At 42.6% G+C, this 26024-nt stretch overlaps 1 protein-coding gene across 1 annotated transcript in view; it reads left to right on the top strand.

Annotated features, from left to right (window-relative positions):
• Positions 1-14981, top strand: part of ABHD5 (abhydrolase domain containing 5, lysophosphatidic acid acyltransferase) — a 29172-nt gene extending 14191 nt beyond the window's left edge. The window contains exons 2-7 of the mRNA XM_042817377.1: positions 3144-3229; positions 3494-3866; positions 6631-6785; positions 9499-9610; positions 10158-10344; positions 12641-14981. Of these exons, the coding sequence (XP_042673311.1) occupies positions 3144-3229; positions 3494-3866; positions 6631-6785; positions 9499-9610; positions 10158-10344; positions 12641-12730 (1003 nt within the window). The 3' untranslated portion in view covers positions 12731-14981. The remainder of the gene's footprint in view (positions 1-3143; positions 3230-3493; positions 3867-6630; positions 6786-9498; positions 9611-10157; positions 10345-12640) is intronic.
• Positions 14982-26024: the final 11043 nt, after the last annotated feature.

Here is a 26024-nt window from a genome sequence, read left to right on the forward strand (position 1 = left end):
GTTGACATTCTTGTGTGCTTTTAGGAGACATATTTAGAACAGATGTGCAAAATAAATGGTACTTCTGATAGGCCAGAGTGTGCCTATAGCAGAGAAGTGATTAAATGGATAAAATAGTTAATTTCTTTCTGCATGTGGAAAACATCCAGCAATGGGATCAATTGTTTTTTGAAGGGTGAGAAGGGAACAAAGGATTAAGTCTTAAATACAGGTAACTAATCGTTTTTCTTTCTTAAATTCTTCCTGTCATGTTTTAAGTGAAATCCATCTTGCTCTTTTAGTTTAGCCAGTATAGGAGGTCTGAACTACATAAATAATTTTTGTTTGGAGTGTTTTGTAGGATCATGGAATCATTAAGGTTGGAAAAGACCTCTAAGATCATCTAGTCCAACTGTCCATCAACCACCAACGTTTCGCTCTCGACTATGTTCCTCTGTTCCACATCTACATGTTTCTCCAGGGACTGTGACTCTACCACTCCCTGGGCTGTGCATTCCAGTGCAGCACTGCTCTTTCGAAGAAGAAATGTTTTCTCATATCCAACCTGTACCTCCTCTGGTGCAACTTAAGGCCATTCCCTCTCATCCTATCACTGTTACCCTGGAGCAGAGGCCGACCCCCACCTCACCACACCTCCTTTCAGGCAGCTGTAGGGAGTGATCAGGTCTCCCCTGAGCCTCCACTTCTCCAAACTGAACAATCTCAGCTCCCTCAGCCGCTCCCATCAGACTTGTGCTTCAGACCCCTCACACTCCATTGCCCTTCTGTGGACACACTCCAGGGTCTCAATGTCTTTCTCACAGTGAGGGGCCCAAAAATGAGCACAGCACTCGAGGTGCAGTCTCACCAGTGCTGAGTACAGAGAGATGATCACCTCCCTGCTCCTGCTGGCTGTGTTATTTCTGATACAAGCCAGGATGCTGATGGCTTTCTTGGCCACCTGGGCACAATGGTGGCTCACGTTCAGCTGAGTGTCAACCCACACCTGCAGATCCTTTTCCTCTACTCAGTCTTCCAGCCATCTGCCCCAAACCTGTAGCAATGCCTGGGGTCGCACTTGGTATTGTTAAACTTCATCCCACTGCCCTCAGTGCATTTTTCCAGCCTGTCCACATCCCTCTGCAGGGCCTTCCTACCCCCAGGCACTCGACACTTCCTGTGAACCTGATGTCATCTGCAAAAATTTCAGCTTGCCAGCTTTATTTGCCAAGATTTCCTCTGGGTAAAAATTTCAGTGTTTATAGCCAGTACTGATAATTAACAAAATGAAAGAATGGGTATCTATGCCAAAACTTTTTCATTCTGAAATATTTTCCTTGGGTATTCATATGCCTCCATGCTGAAACTGTGGACTGTAGTTTTCATTTTTTTTCTTCATTGTGAGCAGATCTCTGCATTATCTTTGTGTTGCCATGTAAAAATTAAACATTTCCTTAAAAAAAAAAAATCATTAAAGATGTTTCCTTGCTAAATCAGTGGTTTCCTTGAGAAGAAATATTTGGTGTTGTTTTGGCTTAATGGAAATAGCAGCTGGATTTTGTGCTTCTGACTTGAGAATTCTGAATGTGGATATGTAGTTCAGCACGTAACTAGCTGATAAGTATCCTGAAAAGGGTGGTGGCATAACTGATGTTTAATAAATTACCAGAGCAATCCATAATGTTGTTAGACTCAAAATTGACGTTTTTTTCCTGGTGAAGTTGCTCTTGACAGGTGCCAGCCTTAACCTCATAAAAATGTTAGATGTCTATTTTAACATGGCAGCAAATCTTGGCTCTCCATTCATTCGCGGATTGCAGGAGGCATCTGGGCAAACACACAGCCTTCAGCTTGCCAGTGCTCCATCCACGTGCCGTCAACATGATTCCCACACTCCCGTGGTTTAGGAAGGCTATTTACAGATCACTCAGATATCAGTGTGTTTCTCAGAAAAGTGAAGAATATTGAGTAACAGTGGCATTTGGGTGATGAATCCTTTTTTGATCAAGTCTGGATTTTTTTCTTTCTAAATTCCCTTAAGTACAGTGCTGTTTGCAGTTGCGTTGTGCATTCTTCCATGCCAGAAAACCATGTTGTAGCATTACCTTAACTAATCCCCTTCTGACATGTGGGAGGATGGAGCTTGCAGGGCTGAGTCACTAAGTTGGTATCAATGCATTGTGAAAAGGTTGAGGAATTGGACATCGGTAATCTTACAGTTTCTATCATCGATTTTTGCGCAACTTATACTTGCAGCACACAGTCCTGAAAATACTGTAACTAACTGGAAAGCAATTCAGTGTAGGAAAAAAAAACACAAAAGAAAGAAAATTGAGTGTGACTTTGGTGTCCCATCCTCTTCTCCGTGAGGAGTAGTTTGAGGTCCTACGTAGAAACCTTTGTGCTGAAAAGCAGTCTGAGCCACTCTGAAGTCAGATGAGGGGAAGGAGGATTTCATGTTATAAAAAGGGAAAAATTAGCCCCTGTTTGCTTAGTCATTCCCCTGCTCTCATGGTCAAGAGAGTACTACAGAGATAGCAAGTGACAGCTGGAAAAGGAACTTCTGTGAGGGGGGCTGGAATTTGCTGTTTAATTTTCTGCTATGGCTTTGTTTCTAAGTTTGTAACGAAGACCCTAGTGTTTTGCTTTGCTAAAATAAGCCTGTTTATTTTTCACTTTAAAAATTTATTTAGCATCTGCACCTTAGTTCGGGTTAAGCTGGCAGGTTGCTTTTCTGTAAATAGTCGGTTCGTGCCAGGAAGCGTGTGTACAGGAGGAGTTCCAGGGGAACTTGAGAGGAGCATGGAAACCCCAATGATTGTGCTTTATTTCCTGCCAAACTTATGGGGTCAATGTGAGGACTCCTGTCTCCAGGTTCTCAGAAGCAGTTCTCTGCTCTGACAGAGACAGACGAGTGCACTCTGATAAAATGCAGACAGGAGAGGGACAGCGTGCTGTTTGGAGAACACCCCTGATGGTTGCACCACTTGGTAAAAGTCAAGAGAAAGTATGTTTCTTCCTATGGCTCCCTGCTGTCCTGTAGGACATGCAGAAGACATGGGTTCTTTTAAGAAGAGCAGTGAAAGAAATTTCTTCAATCCATTATGTGGTGCAGGACGTGGTTGGCACGTTCAAGGACTTTACATTCTCTATTCCTGTTACAGGTTAGGATGGTTGTTCAGCTGGCTTCCTGCGTGGTGCCCCACATCACTACTGCACCTTAAAGAAGCTGAGGACAAAATGCTAAAATGTAAGTCAGGTTTATAGCTATAATGAGATCTTCTATACATTTCCATTAAACTAATCAGAAAAGGTTTTCAATACAACTTCTGCATTCTGCTGAAATTAGCAGATATAGAAATAGGTGTTCTTTGTTCCCTTATTTATTATACTTGTCTGCAGGCTCTGCTTTGAGAGGGAGGTTCTGTTTCTAACGGTGGTTTTGATAGGACGTTCTTTGAAGTTTACCGGTCATGTCTAACAGTGCCATTTGTTTTCCCCACTCTTTTCCCAGGTATTACAAGCACATACAATAAGCGGTATGTGTATCTAGCTAATGGAAACAAAATATGGACACTGACGTTCTCTCCAGACCTTTCATGTAAAACCCCACTTGTTCTGCTCCATGGATTTGGAGGAGGTGTTGGAATGTGGGCTCTCAATTTTGAAGAACTCTGTGAAAACAGGACCGTTCATGCTTTCGACCTCTTGGGATTTGGACGAAGCAGTAGGCCACACTTTGATACTGATGCTCGGGAAGCAGAAAATCAGTTTGTGGAATCCATAGAAGAGTGGAGAAAGGAGATGGGGTTAGAAAAAATGATTTTGCTTGGACATAACCTGGGTGGATTCCTGGCTGCTGCTTACTCGCTAAAATACCCATCAAGGTATGTAAAAATGAAGAAAAGCTTCATAATGAATTTTATGCAAAGAGTATTAATCACGTGCTTTGTTTTCAGATGAATAGAAGTAAGCAGATTAGTAAACTTGTTTCTTTTATTTCTTTCATCTTTTGCTTTTGTTCAGTACCCCCTTGCCACGTAATAAGGCTAAATGGCAAAGATCGTATTTGTGTGTGAATGCTTTGAGACATCTCTGATCAAACCTTGGTTTGTGAAAACACAAAGTGGACCTATTCCTGCCAAATGTCCCATTACTATGGATAACAGCAAAACTTCTGAATGTAATTCTGCCTGGCGGTTTATGTGTAAAGGCTTGCAGCCTGGTGCCAATGGGACGATATGAAAATAATTTTAATGGCTGTTTATTTTAACTGTCTGTATGCCACTCCGTATTTCTTCTTTGAAGAACAGTCCTGCTGCAGCAGTGCTTTAACTACATCACATCAGCTCTTTCTGCACCACATTATGGTGGACAGCTAATTCATTTCTTTACTCAGAGCTCATGATTTGTCTCTTTTTCACTGTAGCCTACTTACAGGCAGTGGTGAGTGAGGATCCCACAAAGTGAGGTTGTTCTGTGTCAATAAAGGACATTGTTTTTATCTAGTTAGGCTTAGTGGACTTTTGCTAAAAGATGTGAACGTATGTCCATTTTTCACATCATATGTCAGATACTATACCACACAGAGTAAGTTTTTTACGTTAGTATCAATATATACCATACGTACACCTTTCTCTCTCATTTGAAGATTTTGAAGTAAATCCATGCATATTTTTTTTCCTAAAACACTTAGGATAAGAGTGTAAATCTCTTATCCACTTGGGTGTAAAGCAATTTTTAGCTGACTGAAGGTAATTGCTTGTAGGGATTGCTTCCAAGTTTCTTATCCCTTCTTCTGGAGAATCTACAAATGGCACTGTCCCATCCCTGTGGGGTGGGATATTGTTTCAGCCTTCTGATGACTTACATTGAAAGTGACTCTTCTATGTTTTCATGCTTCACTGTGCTTAAGTTGGAGTTAATTTATTTGAGGGTGTTTTGTGCTCTCAACTGCTAATATTTAGTTGAAATTAAGCTAACACTGTCAAATTATCACACTGACTGATAGGATCTTAAGGCAGTATTGAATCAAGTGATAAATATAGTGCAGCTTTCAATCAGATTATCTAACAATTCATTAGAGGCTTAAGGGATTCTGGTTACATATTGATAGGAAAGGAGATCAGTTTCTCCAAGCTTAGATGATTCATTAATTTACCATGTTGTACCATAATGTGCACAGGACATCTGAGGATGTTAATCCAAAGATTCCCATTTGGAATATTCCTGAGTGATGTAGGAGTCATGATTTCCAGATATTTTAACTTCTGGACTATTACCTTTGGAACGATTTTTATGGTCAGCTTCTCCTTATCCCAATTTATGTTTTAGGATTGATTACCAAAAGAAGGAAGGAAATGATTAATAAACAAAACATGATAGAAAGCTTACTGCGTTTTTATGTATGCATATTCTGTGTTATGTTTAATGGAACAGTTTGTGCACAGAATGTGGTGTTGTCCTGGACAGCCCCTCATGGCTTATGCTCCTTAGCCTCTAAAAGCCTCTAAACCTGCTTGGTTTATATAGTTAAATTCTACCCTGGCCTCTGTTAGCGTTCTTGTTTACTTCTTTGTGCAAATACGCTCATGGCTGAGCTGATAGCCCAGAAACATCTTTGTGAACTTAATCCTTTTCAACCCCTCATTTCAGGCACACATTTTTGGTTTCCCAACTGATTACAGTCCAGAAATAGCCTTCAGAATCACTTCTGAAATCGTTTTAGCCACTAAGAACTCTGCTGTATTAAATACCTAATCTCATGGCTTTGAAAGAGAAGGAAAACACAAAGAAGAAAGTAAAGATGATGGAGCTTGCATGCAAAATCACCTTAAATATGCAAAACTATCATTAAAAATCACTTTTTCAGGTATAAGCAGTATCTAGGACAGTTACAGAAGGTGTTATTAGGGGATTAAACAGAAATGGAAGATTCCAGTCCACCAAGGCAATTTTTTTTTTTTTTTCTTTGCTTGAGGAGGATTCACTTCATGAAGTGATTGATTTAATGTGTATGCTGGAGGCTCCTACTGTACCTTCTGTGCTGAGATTCCTTTGGATTATAATTTTATGAATTGTCTCTCTGGTGTTTATTTTATGAATTAAAAGCAGTACATTTAGAAAACATCCACTCTTTTGGATCTGTCTGGCCCAGTTCAAATTTTGCTTTGATAAGCTTCTTTTTCAAATAAATTGCATCTTTTCGTAGAACAGAGATCTTGAAGGGCTTGGAAAAGAGTGATAGGCATCTAAATGTTTACTTACATGAAACAGGTGCCATTCCCTTTGTTTTGCTCAAATTAAACTGCTCTTTCACATAATGTAGATCAAGAGCATAGATCTGACCATCTCTAAAAATAGAAAAAAAACCTCATCTTTTTCTCAAATGTATATGATGGTAGGTATCTGTTGAATAATGAGTTACTATTTTGATATGAGCTTCCAAGTTTTTGGTATTTCTATACAAAATTAGTTGCAATCCATCTTTCTCTAATTAGCATTGAGATGCAAAATCATCAAAGGATTGGAAAGGTAATAGGATGCTGTGACAGAAGTGACTAAACCAGATTGCATAATACACAGATAGCAAGTTTCTGGCTTTCTCATTCGAAGGAAAATTAATGTACTCTGAACCTTTTCTGCCAACAGGGTCAAACATCTTATCTTAGTGGAGCCATGGGGTTTTCCAGAGAGGCCTGACAATGCTGAACACGAAAGACCAATTCCAATCTGGATCAAAGCACTAGGAGCTATACTGAGTCCTTTTAATCCGTTAGCTGGGCTGAGGATAGCAGGACCCTTTGGTGAGTTTCAGCTACTCTTAAAACTGTTGCTGTTTGCCTTAAGCATAAGCAAGGAGCAGGCACCTCGTTAAGATATGCTTTGTTGCAAGCTCATATCACCTGCAGTTGGAGGGGAGGGTGGGAGGGCTGGAGGAAAAACAAACTCTTATAGACAACAGGACAAGATCCTTCTGTTAGAAACATCGTATGATAATTTAAGCACTTAATGCAGGCTACATCTGGAATGAGGCAGATTATGTGGACATCTTCAGGGGAAGCCTTACAAAGAGGCAGTAGGGTGGGGAGATTGTCTGCTTGCCTTCAGTTACAGTCTTTTTAGATTCCCTTATGGATGCAGTTTGACTAACAAATAGTGTTTCCAAATCTGCTTAACATTAGACTGCAATTTCTCATAAATTCATTTGTCCTTAAGCCTGAGTTTAAAGGAGTTGAAACTGTGTTGTTTCCATCAGCCATTTTCCTATTACTCTAGCAAATTTTGTGGGTCTCGGCAGTGTCCTGTGTTACAGTAGCAACCTGTCCTTCCTATTTTTATGTCTCTTCAACAGCTCCGATGAGACAGATAAATTCTGTATACTCCCGTACTAGAACCAGGCAGAGATGATGAGAATACTACAGATTTGGTTTATAGAGAGGGTAGGGAGAAAGGCATGATCAAATTTTAAATTCATCATGTTTTCCTACTACAGGTTAGATGGTAATCTGTTCATTTCTCTGCATTACCAAAGTATCACCTGGGGAGGCTAGGAAAAAGATATCCTTCAGACCCCTTACAAGTTATTTATAACTTTCAGATCACCTCACCGTCATTTTTACTGTTCAGTCTGAAAAGAAACAATTGGCATTTCTAGGCCTTGCTTAAACTACACCTGTTTCTTAAATCTCTTTCTGTAGAATATAAATTTAAGTAAGCTGATATATTCAGCTGTTTTCTGAAGGATGACAAAATTAGCTTTTCTGACAAGGAGTGTTCTGTGTTTTAGAAACTTTCTAATCTGGTTAACAGAAAAAACTTGAAAAATATTGAGTGATAAGCACAGATTGAATGCAGTTTATCCAGTAACAAATGTATGCATACATCAATCCACTTGAAAGAATCCAAAGCTGAAGTTGTCTCCCACAGCAAGTAAACCCAGTTAAAACCATGCTGTGGAAACAGACCAACTGTCTAGGTATCCCCAGCATAGCCTTGCTTACAAGTTGAAGTTGAGAGCACTGCTTTTCAAAAGCAGGCACAGCTGTCTGCTCCTCAACAGAAGGCTGGTTGTTCTTGCTCCAAGTTACGAGTTAGACACTTGCACGTGGCCGGGGTTATCTGGGGTATCACAATCGTATCACATGGATATTTAATCAGGCTTGAAGGCAAATACCTAAACCTGAGAAACAGAATTGAGAGATCATTTTCTTTGAGGAGTTTCCAGTTAGCTTATTTTCAGAAAAAGACAAAAGTCTGGCAGTTGAACTTACTGTAGAGAAAGTACAGGTAGTGAAGCAAACTGCAGAATGTTTGCAAAATCTTCATCGCTTCGGAAAGTAAATCTCTGTTTCATAAGCAAATTGTTTTCTCTTGCAGTGTATTTATTTTCTAAATTGATTTAAAGCATACATAAGAGAGTGTTGCAATAATCTAATCCCAAGATTACAAAAGCATAGATTACTATGACACAGTCTACGTAAGTAGTGCCAGGCCTGTGGCCAGCAACAGGTGGGAAGAAGTGACATCATTGTAATTGCACAGATTAACAACAGTATTTTCAGTTGATAAACTCAACTGGTAAACTGTAAGCCAACATCTGTAAAGGTGAATAATATTCTCAGACTCAGATTGGCCTTTTGTGAGGCTCTTGTCCCAAAGATCTATCTGGTCAGTTAGAGGAGACATATTTCTTAAGGAAGTGATTCAGAATGGGAGCTTAACTGGCCTTTGAAAGGACCTGCCTCTTTTCTTTGGCTGTTGAGAGAGGTTGGAGCTTTATTTTGTAGATAATAGCTTTCCTATGTTGAATCTTTTATTTTATAGAATCATAAAATTGTAGAATCATTTAGGTCGGAAAAGACCCTTAAGATTGTCAAGACTATCAATGCTACCAAGTCCACCACTGATGTCTTGTACTCATGTCAAAATTTCTACACGTTCTCAGCGTGTAAGGACTTCTGTTCTTTCACCTAAATGCAAGTTAGATGAACTACCGTCAGAAAAAAAAGACTGTTATGTAAAAGAGGAGTACAGACTTGTCTTTGGAGAAAAACAGCCTAGCTTTTTCAACAATGCCTTTCGGTTCTGAAAGGCAAAATGCTTTTGGTATACCCAGTGCTGCCAGAGCAAGGAAAAGGAAAGCACTGGGATCATGCAAGAGTGCATTTCTGTTAAAACTTGTGTCTGCTCAGTCCTTTTGCTGATCCCCTTTGCGTGTTTCTTCCGTTGCTCTAGTGGCCATTCAGCAATATTCCCCATGGGTATTCAGTAGGGATTGAACTGTCCCACTTCTGGGACAACATAAAGTCCTTCAGAACAATTATGTTTAGCTCCTATTTGCCACCATGTTTTCCTAAGATTTGCAAGCGGTGAAATAAAGTGTTGCTTTAGAAGTCATCAGAATTAGCCACAAGTTTCAAGGGAGTGTATTTGAAGGGTTGTAAGGAAATGTGTTCAGCAGTCTGATAGAGTTTTCTCTGCCAACTCCTCCTATAATAGCATGTTCTGTTTTGACAGGCCTAAGCCTTGTTCAGCGTTTAAGACCAGATTTCAAACGAAAATACGCATCGATGTTTGATGATAACACTGTGACTGAATACATCTATCACTGCAATGTACAGTCGCCCAGGTGAGTGCGAGTTTCCTAGCGTGTGTTTTGAAGTCTTACTGGTGGCCTGCTGCTCCCTCCAATGGTCATGGCAACAGGTTACACACTTATTTTAAATCATAAAATTTACTGTATGGATTAAAGACAAAAAATACCTTTGCCCTTTTTATGAATTTCAGAAACTGAGAGATGTAGTAGCTGTCACAGTTCACTATTTCTCTCAAGCTACCCATGTTTTAGTTCTGAGAATTTGAGTGCTATTTTTAACCAAAAGTTGTTACGGTTTAGTTAATAAAATTTTTTCTTTAAAAGCTTTTAAAAATTGGCATCTCATTTTGTTGTTGTTGTTATCATCCTGTACCAAAGAGAGGAAAAAAAAAAATCTATACTGAAAATTGCTTGCAAACCTGTGTTCCTTAACAATCAGAAGTCCCATCCTCGTGCACTGTTCTGTCTGTATTATCAAAAGGCACATATACTTAAATATATAAACAGGTATAGGGAAAGAAGAGAAAAAACAGATATAATTGAAATTTAATTACTTGTACCCTTTTTGAATGCCTTGAAGTGGTGAAACAGCTTTCAAGAACATGACTATTCCTTATGGATGGGCAAAAAGGCCAATGCTGCAACGGATTCCACAGATGGATCAAGACATTCCTATCACCGTGGTTTATGGAGCGCGTTCATGCATAGATGGCAATTCTGGCAGCACTATCCAGTCTCTGAGACCAAAGTCATATGTGAAGACAATAGTAAGTTCTGAGCAGTTGCTTAGCTTGTTGTGTGAATTTGTTCGAAGCATATTTGTGTGATCTTTACACCACGTGTGCAAATGATAGCTCTTTGATTTATCCTGGGGTAATAACTTCTGATTTCTTTAACAGAAAAAGAGGAAAAAAAATTTAGATCAAACTTAAAACAGGCAGAAGTCTGTTTTTGCAGAGTAAGAAAAGATAAGAAAGCTCTAGAAGCTGAATCAGGTCTTTGAACAAGGTCGCTTTTCTACTTTACTTTTTTTTTTTTTGCTCTAGCATGCTAATACAAGTTGTTTGTGTGGTGACTGGTAAGTACCTACATTTTTGTCTGTGTTTTAAACCATAGCAGTCTGAGTATCTACAGATACATACAGCATAATCAGGATGCTCTCATAAAGTGTTTTAACCAGTCTGTGTCAATTTCTGTTAAGAAGGTGGTTGTTAACCTGTTGCTTAGGTTCTTGAAAGCATCTTTCTTTAAGTCATTACAAAAAAACTGGATGTAGTCTTTGGAGCTAATGCATTCTTATTTAGAGTATGACATTGTCATTTCAAACATGCGTGCCTGCAACACAATACAATGTGCACACTGTGTTTTTGTTGATTCCTATGAAAACAAACTGTTTTGGAAGTATTCCTCGTGCAGTGTCATGTCTGCCAGACACGAGAATTGAATACACATGTATGTTCCAGTGCTGTGATAAAATGTCTGAGTGGGCCAGCTGCCTTCTTGCTGATGTCTAGTCCTAACTGCACAGAAATATATAATGTGATATTAACTTTGACAAGTCATTGAAACAAAATTTTGTAATCTTGATATAGCTGACATCAGAGCTGGATCATGGAGAAAAGACATCATTACTGAGCTTCTTACGCATGTTACAGAGCATCAATGCATTTCATAAACGCGAACATCCAGATGTGAAAGTGCTACTTTACTGCGTAACCCAAGAATTAGCTTGTAACAAAAACCCGCTGTTAAGAATCATACCATGCGTAACTGGGATTAACATGTATCATTCAGGAGGCTCTTCCAGTCTGCTCAGTGGCTTTTAGACGGCACTGTAGAAAACTTCATTGTGCACCAAGTTAAAATTTTGCTAAGCTGAATGCAGATTGTAAAAGGTAAATTGGAGTGGTGGAAATTATAGAGACACTGAAAGACATTCACAGCACTGTAGGAGCTGAGGGGTTCCACTGATGCTGAGACTTCCTAGAGTGCACAGGGCTTTACTGTACGTTATTTCTATTATTTATTACTGTGATTTGTTCTTGTTTTTTGTAAGTTGGCCATACTTAAAGCCGTGTGCTTCCATTTAGTGACTTAAGAGGAAGTGTTGTAATGGGGGAGGAGAAAAGTAGATTTAAATACAAATTAATCTCAAACTAACTATAAAATTAAAATAGTCAAGCACTTTTGATCTCCAGTATGATAATGACTTGCTTCATGCTAGTTTTAACAGAAATGCAGTAACCACAATGTGTTGTGGTATGCAGTAACACAATGTGTGTGGTTACTTAAGCCCTTAGTTTTTTTACACAGTCACAGTAAAATAATCTGGACCAGAAATATGGGGTATTTTTCTCCATATATTGCATCGTTTGGATTTGACTTTTCCCTGCTTTACGAATACTGTTTCATTGGGAAGACTGGAGTCTGCTTCCACAAGGCTAGGGAATCCTCAGCAATGTAAGCCTCTGAACTGGTAATCCTTTATCCTAGTATGTTCTTCAGCGTTTTCTAATATAATTTTGATGGCAATAAGGCATAACAAACATTTAGATGCTGTCTCTTCTCCGAACACTTAAAGAAATAGCAAGCTGCTTTGCAGAACTGTTTGAGCAGAGAATGGAAGAGATGAGTTGTTCAGAAATTTGATATGTACAGTATGTTCTCCTCGGTTTGTTTTGCAGGGACTTGTGTTTACCTGAATCTTCTTTTCAACAAGTTGTGCAATGGAAAAGGCAATGGTTTTACCCTTTATTCCTGCTTAGCAGAGTTCCTTCAACGGGTGAAACGAACATTTGTTTTTCCTTATGTTTGGAGTCTTTTGTTGGTTGTATGGTACCACCTCCTGGCAGCAGTTGTTCCAACTCCATTAACACACACTGGGTGCAATGGAGCAGATTCAGTTTTAGAATTGCTCTTTCCAAGCAGTAGTGTAGCAGTGTGTAGAAGCCAAGTTTGGAATATTCATTTTGAGGAGGAATATTCCTCCCCAGTTTCAGTATTTATTTATTCATTTATGGCTTTCTTGTCCTTTTGACCTGTTTCTTCACCTTTGTCCTCCAGGCTATCCTTGGTGCAGGTCATTACGTGTACGCTGATCAGCCTGAAGACTTCAACCAGAAAGTGAAAGACATCTGTGATTCTGTGGACTGACTGTCTCCTGTCCCTTAAAGTCTTACACCGTAGGCACCATTTAATAGCAATACTCTGCAGGAAATGACTAAAGAATGCAGAGCTAATGAAACAGGCTCTGTTTGCACACTGTTTCTTCTAAGAAGCAATTTGCACACTTAAACCACTAAGTGCCTTTTGGGCGTAGGTAGATTTGAAGCAAATGTTGTACAGTTGTATTTGAGATTTGTCTTTAGACTGTTGGTTTGCCATGTATGAAATTACTTAGGATTTTTTGAACTGGAATTTTCTTTAAAATGCAGTTGAATATTATTCACCTGTTGAACTCTATCTAAAGATGTTGAATTCACCACTAACACAGAGATCTTTATCAGTATGGATATAATGTATAAATTGTGGTTTTGTTTATTCATAAACATTCATATTTTCTAGTTGATGTTTCATAGCAAGAGTATGAAATTGTTATGTATTTTGTTTATGGAATCCTGAACTCCATATGCAATATTTTAAGAGTTTGAGTTTGTTTGTTTTAAACCGGAATGATAACAGCTTATGAAGCTGATTTTGGAGGAGAGACAGGGCCAAAATAATGAGCAGTGCTTGTCACTGAAAAAATGTATGTTAATTTGTAAGGAATCAGGACTCAATACTAGGAAACCTCTCTTCTCTTGTATTTTATTTCTCTTTATCTCAAGGCATCATTTTCCATGTGTGCAGCTTTTACAGAAGCCTTAGTGTGTAAGAGTCAGCGATGTAACCAGTGCTCATGCTTTCATAAAGATTTTCTATGTAGATCTCAGTGATTTAAAGTACAGAAAATGGCTTGTTAGTTGCTCTATTTTTAATACTTCATGATTACTGCAGGATTCATTACTTGCCTAAGCCCAACAACTTTGGAGAAGCTGGCAGGCAGATTTTTACTATGGCTCGGTCATCTGGATAAGTGAGCATCATTCCATTTTGCTTTAGACAAAACTTCTACCAGTAAATTCAGGATGGGGAGTAGGGCAGGCACAGGGGGAAGCTCTAAATGGCACCTGCAGCAGATCATTGCATTGAAACTGATGAGCAGCCTCCTTATAGGAAGGATTATTACTGGAACGAACAATACCGCTGTGACAAATTATGATTACATGTTTTGGAGGTTCTTTATGTAATTATAATGGAGTATTTTGAAATCAGAGATAATAACCTCTCTGCACCTTTTTGAAACTCTAGTTTGATGTTAATTCTTCACAAGCTTTGTACATTATATTAAGAGAAAAAAAAAAAAAGACTTTGTCACTTTAAAGCCAAACTCTATAGTGGTTTGTTTTTAATGACAGATTTACTTGAAACTATAGATCTGCTTTTGAATGTTAAATTGACTACTGAAGAGTTCTCGATACTTTTCTACCTAGTGGATTCAAATTAATGATTGCACCATCTTCAGGTTTCAGCAGAATTTTGTACATTTCTGCTCACATCAAGGAACTGTCGCACACATTTATGATATAACAGGCAAAGATGCCTAAAATCTTCAGGAAATACTCAGATTGTGTTCCTAGTGGAACATGATGTTTCTTTCTGAAGGAGATGGATGTCTGTATGGTGCTATGTAACATCAAACAGTCTTCGTGACTGCCTTTGTGACTGCTAGCACTTAGCAAGCTAGGGATTTTAATTAAGGTAAATTATTACATTCAGTTACTTTTTCACTTAGATGATACCAGGATTTTAAAACAAATTTCTATCTTATTTGCTAAAGTTTTGACTTCAAAATGGAAAATCAGGATATGAGATTTTTGAATATAAGCTATGAATTGTCGGCCATGATGCCCTTTCGGTGGATGCCCTCAGTGTGTATTTTTTCACACTTTTGAATGTCTGATTTGCATTTATACACTTCAACAGTTGCTTAGATTGTTATAAATGTAAAAATATATTTTGTCTTCCAAATAGTAAAAGGTGAAACAAACTATTTGGATAGCACTTACTGATGGGAATTCTGGATTCCGCATCAAAAGATGGAAGTAGGGGTAAAAATTGCACGTGAATATGATTATTCTTTGAAATATCCCTTGCTTTTTCAGCTCATTGTATTAATACGACTTATTGCTTATGTTTTGCACAATAAAAATATAAATCTAAAATGTTGTGTTTGATTAATGTTGACATGATGTTGCTTTTGTAAAAATGTTATGCAATTAAGCTGTAGAAATTAAGAGTAATGAATGAGTTGAGCTCAGCCACCCAAAACACATTAAAAATACTGTAAAGCTTTTCTTTCCAATGTCTCTGTGTTCTTAGGGTTTCCTGTTAGATACAATGCTGGAGAGGGAAACATTTGTCAACAGGTAGCTGTAAGTTCAGAATACTGTTTGTACACATAAAGGAAGTTTTTGTTGGTTGTCTTCCAGGCAGTACAGGAGAGATGTGGACCTGCTGGAGTCTCTCCAGAGAGGACCACAAAAATGATCCCAGGAATGGATCACCTCTCTTACAAGGACAGGCTGGGAGAGTTGAGGCTGTTCAGCCTGGAGAAGAGGAGCACTGGGGAGACCTGGGAGCAGCCTTTCAGTATTTGAAGAGGGGCTGTAAGAAAGGAGACAGACCCTTCAGCAGGGTCTGCTGTGACAGGACAAGGGGAAATGGTTTCAAACTAAAAGAGAGGAGATTTAGATTGTTTGTAAGTTTTTTGCAGTAAGGTGGCAAGGAACTGGCACAGGCTTCCCAGAGAGGTAGTGGGTGCCCCATTCAAGGTCAGGCTCTGAGCACCTGATGTAGCTGTAGGTGTCCCTGCTGTTGCAGGGGAGTTGGACTAGATGGCCTTCAGGGGTTCCTTTCAACTCAAACAGTTCTATGATTCTAAGATGCTGTTAGACCCTTCTGTGGCCATCAGAGTGGGATTTTTGAATATTCTATTGTATGCAACATAAACTAATAAAGCTTACTGTAGTAAACATAAACAAAAATAATCTGAACAGAAAATGAATGGCACATACTGAAAAGACATGGAAGCTTGGCCTTTGGGTGGGAAGAAGCTTCTCCAGAAGCTGAGTTTTTTGTGAAGCTCTGACTCAGCACAGTGAGCAGTTTCCTAAAGGCACTGTGCAGAACGCTGTCGACTGCTGGTGCTTTTTCGTTAGAGTGCTGTAAAATCCTGTTCTGGTATCAATATGAAGATAGCTTTGTACTGGAGGCCATGAGCATAACAAAAAGTATCCAAAATATTAATAAAAATCCAAGATTAACGGTCTGAGTCTCCAGGACACGCTCTTCCTAAGGTTGTTGCGATAAAAATTTATTAAAGTAACTTAGTAATATTTTGTTTGCATGGCTGAGTTCGTCTTGTTACTTATTGAGCCCTGACAGATTAGATTTTAGTCCTGAAAAACTGATTTTCAGAGCTGTAATTCATTGATAAGACTTTATAATAAAACATTTGCAACCATCATAAGAAAGTCCCTGTTTGTATCTGATCATAAAAATGCAGTTGGGTGTATGAACCAAGCATGGAGCTTGGCTGTGGCTCCAGGCAGGAGAAACTGTCCTCTCATTTCACCTGCATCAAAGCAGTGCTGGCATTCCTTCCTAACCCTTTGCATGCCTCGTGTTTAAGGTTTGTGCTGCATGGATGTGCCTATGTGGCTGACGTGCTCTCCACAGCTCATGGCTCCTCAGGTTTCCGGCTCCTCTGGTTTCCAGCCCCTCCACATCACTGTCACTCAGGTTTGTGACTGGAAATAAGACAAGATTTAATATAATAACCCCTCCAGAATCAATACATAGTGAGATGTACCCGGAAATGTCCATTTTGCTAACATTCATTTCAAGGGGAGTCTCCAGAGCCATGAGGCCAATAGGTAACTCCTCAACATGTCTCCTCCCTAATGCCTGGAGAATGGAACAGGTAATGGCTCACCTACTTGTCACAGTACTTTGCTGCTCTTTCCTATTAGTAGGACTGCACCAAACAAGCCTGTGTGCAGTGTGTTTGTAGTGACACTCTCCCAGGGATTTCTGCATTACTCTGAATGAATGCATGTGAGCAGAGTGTTACCCCAAGTGCACACTGAGAGCTCGATGTGCTTTGGCAATAAGCTGTTGCACAGGCAGGATCTCCATAATTAATGAATAGTGAATCTATTTCTGCACTTCTGTGTTCCCCTAATTCACGTGCCAATCACTGTTTGTACGTGGAGCAAGGAAAGATCATTGCTTTGTAGCTTCCTGTATTTAAACACACACCTGATACCCAGTAGCTCTGAGCTCACTTAAGGACGTTTGCATTCGCTCACATTCAAGTCTAAAGCTGGAGCCAAACAGCCCGGTGAGTGCAGCATCACACACACAGAGGGAAAGACCCCTCTGAGACGTCCTTGTGCTCCTGGGGGCTCTCAGGGCAGTGGGGCTGCTGGCTCTGGCTGGACACTGAGCTGCTACCTGTGGCCACGCAAGCAGCCAGCTTTGCCTCACGAGTGCCCTCCGCAGATGAGCTGATGAATGCAGGGTTAAGCTAAAATAACCCTTCTGAAAACGCTCTGTGGCTGTAGGGGGTGGGAAGCCGTGCTGGTGGGCTGTGTGGGGTGGGGACCTGCGCACGGTGCAGCCCCCGATTGCTGAAATCCTAACGGGTTACCTGTATTTGTTTTTTCTTTTCTTTTTTCCACTGGCAATATCCGGGAGCAGATGTAAATCCACCCAGGCGGACCCAAGCCCTCACTGAGTCACATCTGTAACAAACAGGCAAACGGCTGCAGAAGCTCTCCAGTGAGCCAGCTCCCAGCTGGGGTGAACATCCACCCCCACCTAGTGCCCCTACCCCATGATGGCAGCTCTGGTGCCTTTTCATGAGGCAGAAATGAATCCCACATGGAAAGACTGGATGCTGGGAGGAGAAAGGGGAACACAAATGGACCTCCAACACTATTACAGCCCTAGAATGAGAATACATGATGTTAAGAGGAAAAATAACTATGGCAGAATTATTAAACCAGGAGCAATGCAGAGGCAGGGCACAATCCACAGTGCAAGGAGAAAGCTGAAGATATGCTGCAGCCTGAGTGCTAATCATAAAAGGATGCTGCTATAATGAATGGGAGACAAGTACTGCATGCCTCCTTGCTCCCATGCACCGTTGGACACCTGCCTCCCTCCAGCAGCAGGGACTTCTGCCAGGAGGGAGCACTGCAGTGCCCATGGAGAGTTGCAGGATGCTGGAATGCTTGTGGTGGCATTTAAATTAATTTACAATGCCATCCAGGCGGGAGATGCCCAGGGCACCCTTCCTATCCTGCACACTGTGAGGTCCCCATGACCCACTGCATCTCAGCTTGGGTGAAGGAGGATGGTACATGGCACAGGGAAATGAGAGGTGTGTCGTGAGGAGGAAGGGGTGTTTGTGGGGCCAGGAGCCCTACAGCCAGCTCCCCAGCAGGACTGTATCAATGGGAACTCTGCTACTAGGCAGGTGGGGCAGGCACGCACCTGTGTCTCAACAGGATATTAAAAAGCAGAGATTATGAAAGCAGGGCACGAGGCGAGCTGAGTGCCTTTATCTCCTTCCTGCAGCTCCTGCTCAGCTCAGGGAGCGTCTGCAGCATCCTCCTCCCATGTCATGGGTACATCCCTGGCTGGTGAGAACAGGAGCATCATGAGGAGCAGAGGGATGGGATTAGCCCTGCCCCAGAGTTGCCGAGTTTCTTCCCTGGCTGCCTGACCCAGACATTGATTTTTGCTGTTTTCTCTGCCCCACAGTCACTTTTTCCCCTTCCTCCTCTCTCCTGGTTTTCCAGTCTCTTGATAGAGAGGTATTTTTAGGTCTCTAAATTACTTTTCAGATCTACTCTAAATTTATCTCCCAGTAATCTGAAGGGAGTGGGATTCACTTCTGCAGGAGTGGCTGAGAGCAGACGCAGTGCTTCAGGCTCCTTCCCCATGGCCTCCTCCTCCTCCTCCTCTCCCCCTTCTCCGTGACTGTCCCCTCCTGTCCCTACCTAGTGGCTGCACTCATCTCCAGCTGTAGCACTGGGAGTGCAAAGCCAATGGGTGGCTTCTCTGTGATGCATGTCACCCTGAAGGCTGTTGTACCTGCAGAGATTCCTGTGGGGAAAAAAAAATAAAATCAGAATATTTCTGAAAGGTAACTGAGAAACGTGATGTTCTTGAACATCATAAAGCAAGCCCCAGGCAAAGGCAGGAAGCAGTTCAGAAGCCCAGCTCCCTGCCACACAGCTCCTGTAGGTGCAGAGCTAGGAAACAGCAAAACTTCCTGATGCTCCTGCAGAGCTCAGAGCCCTGTGATCTGCTTCCATCTCCTCCCCACAGTGTGAAGGACAAACCTTTACTCTCCCTAAAGCCAACAGCCCCCGGCCCCTCCAGAACTGCCCCTTTCAAAAATGAGTGCCAACGATTTGTCTCCTGACTCAGCCCTGGAAGCCTGGAGCCGCAGGCACTGCTGTGTCCCATCACTGGGGCTGACAGGGTGGGATGCTGGCAGTTCCATCCTTCCCTGTCCTTCCTAGCGCTGGGGGACGAGGAGGAGAAGAGGCAGGAAGGGGTTAACTCTCTGCCCGTCTTCAAGCAGGAGGCTGCTTGCCAGTTTTAGGAAAAGCTGCAAGTCATGCTGCCAGGGCCTGGAAAAGGAGGAGGCCCGAAGTAGCCGGGATGCTCCAAGCAAAGTGCCGCAGTGCAAACCCAGCCTGCTGGCACAGTACGGGAGAGGCTGGGCTGGAGCTCTGCAAAGCACTGCTGCTTCCAGGTCACCCTTCTCACCCTGGTGTGGCCCCATCCTCTCCTGGCAGAGCCTCAGCACCCACAGACAAGAAACGTGAGGCTCTGGGTGAGCTGGTGACAAAGCTGCATCCTTAATTCCCAACTCTGGGGGTCCCACCCCAGGGAAGTAATACCCTGACCCCAGTCACTGGGGTCGTCTTGGATTTTGTTGCTTGGCAGCATGAAAACAGTGCAATTAAAGGCAAGTGAGAGCACCAATGTAATTTCCTGCTTTGCATTTTTACATTTAGAGCACATTACAGCCGGCAAGACCCAGGCTTTTGAGGAAAGCTTTGGTCAATTAAGATTAGCTGTCATTTTGCATTTATTACCATCATTTATGAACCCTCCATGCTGCCAACAGGCAGGAGGAGAATACGGCACACGGAATGAATAGAGAACTGTGGGGTGCTCATCAGGGCCCTGACTTCAGCCCCCTGTCATCTCTGGCGCAGTGCTGCCCTGTGAGTCAGCGCAGGGCCTGGGAAGCCATCATGGCTGCCGCCCTGCTGTAAGGCCCTATGCACAAGCTGAGGCTGAGGACGCAAGCTGGGGGCTGGCACAACACCCTCGTATGCAGCCCAGCTGGGGCATGGGAATGGCCAGGGGCACCCAGGGCACCTCTCTGTCCTTCTGCCCCTTCTGCCCCTGCCTTGGCGGTGCAGCTGCATAATAACAACATGACCTTGGGAGAGAAAGCCGAGCTGCTCCAGGATGCTGGGCTGGATGATGGGTGGTTGTGTAACACTGTGTTTCTGGCAGGCTGTCACTCCAAAATCCTATGTCCCTAATCAGAGTTAGATTAAAAAATAACCACTTCACCCCTCTGCTACAGCAGCACTGTTTGAAAGGCATGTGTTGTTGGGAGAAAGGGGATTACATCCCTACATCTCTTACATCAGTATGTAGCCATTAGGTCTGGAGACAAGATGGAGCAGCTCACTGTTTGGACGCAACAAACAGAAAGCACCACGAGAAAAGGGAGGATTGCTGGATCTCCACTGCCAAATGCCTCCCTTATTGGGTCAAAGGACATGCCAGGACAATGGGCCGTGCAACGCTTGTGGAGACATATGCTCAGGGCCAAAGACTCAGGGAGCCCCTGTCTGCCCACCTTACCTCTTCACTGTTAGTGCCCTGCGTAATTTCCTTTCCATGAACCTTCATTTCAGACACCGGTCCAGCACTGAACTCTTTAAGCAGCTGATGAGAGGACAAAATCAACTTGGAATGACACTGATTCACCTCTGCATCCTGTTCTGCAGTATCACCTCAATGGGGACATGTGGGACCTTTGGGTTGTCAGACAGTCAATCACACACTGGGAGCTGACACACATTTTAGAAAAGTGTGAGGACTGTGGAAGGACAGGGCAAGGGCTATGGGCAGGAGCCCAGATGCCTGTACCCAGATGCCTGTATGGGGATGCATGAGCAGGGGCATCCTCAGACCCCCAAGTCTGCCCAGAGCTGATAGCATCAGAAGTTAAAAGGGAGTAAGTAGAGTACTATTTGGAAATCAGACTCACCTGTGGTTGGAATAAAGGTTTAGTTAAAATGTTGTAGTTGTCTGATCTCTTCAATATCACTAAGGGACACAGTTAAGGTTTGTCTGAGAAACCGAATACACAGCGCCCTACACCGAGTAACTGTGTTTTCTTCTTAAGCTCGAGAGTAATTTATCTGGCTCCAGGATTTACACCATTTTGTTCTGACATAATCAAAACATGTCAATGCCATTATTTTTCTTCTTAGTTTTCCCTGTAATCTGGACATAGGAACAAGGAAACCTGAAACTGTGGTTAAGGTATTTGTTAATTAAAATTAAATAAAGCATTACAGCACTTGTTAGGGATCCCGTAGTGTAGATCTCCTGCTGTTTGGGGGTGGTGGCATGTTGCAAGATTGCCCCAGGACTTGTGCTCTCCTTCCTCCGAGGTGTGATGCTCTTCTTCCAGGGGAGCTGGAGAAAGGGTGGGTGAAAGATGCTTTGGAAAGGCTCTGGTTGTTTGTTGATGTATGCCTTCTCACTCTTCATTTATGGATACGCCTGCAAATGCCCATGCAGTTGTCTGTGTGACATTTCTGACCTTCTCCCTAGTACTGCATCGTGGGTCACTATGTGGGAAGAAAATGGGATAAACCACCTGGAGGCTGTCCGGATTTGAAAGGGAATACCATACGGGGAATTGCTCCACGTTGGGACCTCATAGGATGTGAAATGGTGGTTTCAAACCAGTAGCACCCTCCTGTCCTCGTGTGCGTGGTCCTGCCTCCACTTGTAAACAATGAGCAGAACAATCCCTGTATAGTAAAGCCCCACCACTCAGAGCTTCTCAACTGTTGCTGCATGTACAGAGCCAACCAAACTGTCCCACTGGGTTAATTTTAAGGAAAGAAGCTTTTGTTTGGTGCAGTTTCCTCTTCTGGTTTGGGATGGTGGGCTCTGAGGTCTACAGGTCTGAGGACCAGCCCCGCATACCTGCTCTGTTAGCATCAGAGCTGACCTCCCAAGAAGCCAAAGTGCTGACCATGGTTCTTCTCTTCCTCCTCCTCTGCTTGCGCTCCAGCAGTAATGCACATGTGCTTTGTCCATAAATATATTATTTTGTGTTCCTGCCAGCCCAGACTAATAGGGCTAATGTTTCCTGAGGAGCAGCCCAAAGCTACATTAGCCGCAGATGTTTGATTGATTTAAAACAAAGAGCCCAACCGCCAAACTGCTCCATATGGTTTCTCTTCCTGTCACTTTGCCTGCAGGGTTATCTCTGAAATGCAATTAAGGTGCTTAAAAGTACATTTTCAGGAAGATGCAGAATTGATGAGGGTGGGTTTGCCGATGGGTGCCTCCAAATTGTTAGAGCAGGAGCGAGGAAAGTCGTGCCCTGCCCTTAGCAGCTGCACACATGGTTTTTCTGCTTACATGGACATCTTAAATAGGAGGGCAGACCAAAAAATGCCCTGTTATCAAGACTTTGCCATAACAGTACTTTGCCAGTACTTGTGTCTCCTGATATTCTGCTCATTTATTATTGAAGTCAAATGTTTCTCTAATTAGATATTTGCTTGGGAACTTAAGTGCTGCAGAGATTATGTTCAGCCCCACCTCTCCCTTGCTCCCAGGGCACTGGAGACAAAAGCCATCCCATGTACCTCCACTGAAGACCTGTCTCTGCCCATGAGGAGGGTGCCAGACCTGTCCCAGCACCAGGACACCTCCTAATATGTGCTGCAGTCTCAGCACACCAAGCCCCATAGGGCAGGGAACATCTCTCCACCCCATTCCCACCATGAGCACATCTTTGGGAGGCTAATTAAAAAAAATAATAATAATAATGTTGCCCAGTCTTCATCTTGTCATAGAATCATTAAGGTTGGAAAGACCACAGAGACCAACTGCTAAACCATCCTCACCATGCCCACTGACCACGTCCCTCAGTGCCACATCCACATGGTTCTTGATCACCTCCAGGGTGACCTCATTGCAGCCATTCAGTACTTAAACAGGAAATGAGTCAACTCTTTGAAAGGGTAGATAGCAGTAGGACATGAGGAAATGGTTTTAGGTTGAAGGAGGGAAGAGTTAGGTTGGATGTCAGGGGGAAGTTCTTTACTATGAGAGTGCTAAGGTGCTGGAACAGGCTGCCCAGAGAGGTGGTGGCTGCCCCATTCCTGGAAGTGCTCAAGGCCAGCTTGCATGGGGCCCTTGGGCAGCCTGGTCTGGTATTAAATGTGGCAGTTGGTGGCCCTGCCTGTGGTGGGGGGGGGTTGGAGATTCATGATCCTTGAGGTCCCTTCCAACCCTGGCCATTCTGTGATTCTGTGATGGTGACTCCACCACCTTTCTGGGCAGCCAGTTCCAATATCTCACCACTCTTTCTGAACAGAACTTTTTCCCAGTACCCAACCTGAACCTCCCTTAGTGCAACTTCAGGCCATCTTCTCTATAGTTCATCCATTAAAGGCTTTGACTCCATATGCTACATGTTTAAAGATCTCAAATACTTTGCTTTCTGAAAACAGATAATCTACTTCCATGGCAATTCCTCAAATAGACGCCTGACATTTGGCATCTTGATCCACATCTTAGTGCCTCACAAAAAAACCCACATGGATTTTAGCAGGGAATCCCAGCCTATCATATAGAATTAATTCCATTTAATAGAAAACAGAAATAATTACATTGCAACAAGTCTGAAGGTCTCTAGCAGCAGTAAATACGTAGCAGCTCCTGTATAAGCACAGGATAATTATGTGGTGCTCAAGTGATTCCCAACTAGAACCTCTGTTAACCTTGTCCTTACCTCTTTCAGAATTGAAATCCTAAGGTAATTCATCATGGAAATTCTTGGTAACGTCAAGTATAATTTTTGAGTAATTTTCAAGCATGTGTAATTACCGCGCTCGATTAATCTCATCATGGGTCTTAAAGCCAGGTTGTCTAATGGGCCTCAGATCTAAATAAACTCCCATCTATATATGTATATATATTCATACATGCGAACTTGTTTGTACAGGAGAGAAGGAGCGAGGCCCTCAGAATCACACCCTTCTTTGCTACCTGCTTTATTCCCCAGTGAAGCTTCGGTGAAAAAATTACCCCAGTGTGGTGCCATCCCTAAATTCACATGCACAACCAACACCACCCGGGTCTCTGCAAACATTTAAAGTGAAGCATTTCACAGAAAACTGATTGTACAAACAGCGCTGTATTGCACCATGTTTATTTTCTTCCAAGGGCTTCCAGAGCAAATGTTCTTCAGCTACAAACAAGAGGAGAAGCTGGCTTGCGGTTTTTGCCCATGCTGCAAAATCAACCTGAGATCTGAAACTCAGCTCTTTCTCTCCTCTTGGCTTTCAGCCCCAAGTGTGGATGGGAAGTGTGAATCAGAGGAGCCTACCCTGCTGCCCTGGAAGGCTGGGTCCCTTTTAGGGTGGATGCAGAGCACATTGGGGTGAAGCGCTGTCCCGGGAACTCCCACAGTGCTGCATGAGAAGATCAATAGCAACAGGATCTGCTTGAGATCAAGAACTCAAGATGCCTGGGGAACTGTTAGAATGACGTGATGACTGGACAGGGTCACCTTGTGCAACACAAATTTCTGCTGAGCGATTTGCAGTACTCTGCAGACTTGGTCTCCAAACTGGAGATACCTGTAGGGACCCAAACATGCAACTTGGAAACCTCTAAGCAAGACAAGTGTTACTGGGCCCTGGTACTTAGGACTGAGCAGGTCCTTCAGGCTTTTTATAGAAATCCCTTTTTATTTTATAGAATTATAAATTCTATAGAATTATATATATTATAATAATAAATATATATATTTTATAGAAATCTCTCAGAAAAACTTGTTGAAACATAGAGAAAATATGAAATTTGAGAAAAATATCTCAACACTTCTGTAAGAGAAAGATTATATTTCTCTTCTGCATCCTGCAGTTTCACACTTCCAAAGAGGGTTGAATCTGCAATTTCATGGCATTTCTCCTTTCTTCTGAAAAATGATCTTTAAAGAGAAGCACCAGGAAGGCTGCCAGCCAGGCTAATGCAATAGGAGCATCACATGCAGCACACCTCCTGCAGCCACCTTGTCCCATCCCTCCCCACCTTTGCACACACGGAATGGCAGCTGCCCTTGAACTGTATTTTGCTGTCCCTGGGACAGCCCTGCTGCTGCCCTGCAGTGGATGGATGCTCTCCCTGCCTCTCTGTCTCTGAGAAAATGTAGTGGGGAGCCCCGCACAGGAGTCTCCTTTTTGCCAGAGAGCAGGGAATGCGACCCTGGGACAAGGTGGATTTGAGAGGCAGGAAGTGTTGATGTGGAGGAAGGCTCGTCGATGGAAATGGTGTGTCACTGAGACAATGCCAGCTTTGTACCCTTCTTTTATTCTTCTCCAAGCTACAGCAAAGTCAGTTGGTTCTCAGAGCTGCACTTTATCTCCCCTTTGGGAGGTTTCTGGGTCAGCTGTATTAAAATGCATTTATTCTTAAGGGGGTCAGTAATCTGCCACAGTAGTGATGTACGAGTGAATGGGGAGAATACATAAATTTCTGGCCATGCAGAGAGAAGAATCCTGGAGTTTTGCTATCTGTAGAAATGGAGAATGGGCTCTGTCACTTTGTGTCACGACAGCAAAATTAAACAAATGGAATCTGACAGTCGGAAAAGAAACAAAGGACTTCTATACAATTACTTCCAGAAGAATATTAAATTACGAAGGCATTCACTTTTGTGTTAGCAAATAAGTATTTAAATAGACTGAAAGTCCTTCGTATTCTCAAAGTTGGGTTTATCTGCATCTGAGATGCTGGGGACACTCATGCCTGAAAGGGAAATGGAGGATAGACAGCAGCCTCAATAGGCAGTCTCAGCTAATGCATGTGTCTGGCATGGCCAGGAACGGCATCTCTTAGTGCTGAGGAAAGGGAGGGGACAAGAGGTACAGCCAAGGAATCTTGTTCCGGATGCCTCCATCACCACTCAAGGGCATCACGAGAGCAAAGAGCCACCAATACAGCAGGAGGCTCTGGGTGCTCCCAGCCAAGTAGTGAGCAGGAT

Source organism: Centrocercus urophasianus, unplaced genomic scaffold (assembly GCF_019232065.1).
Source record: "Centrocercus urophasianus isolate 14NV4802_14NV808 unplaced genomic scaffold, USGS_Curo_1.0 seq_16, whole genome shotgun sequence".
NCBI classification, from domain to species: Eukaryota; Metazoa; Chordata; class Aves; order Galliformes; family Phasianidae; genus Centrocercus; species Centrocercus urophasianus.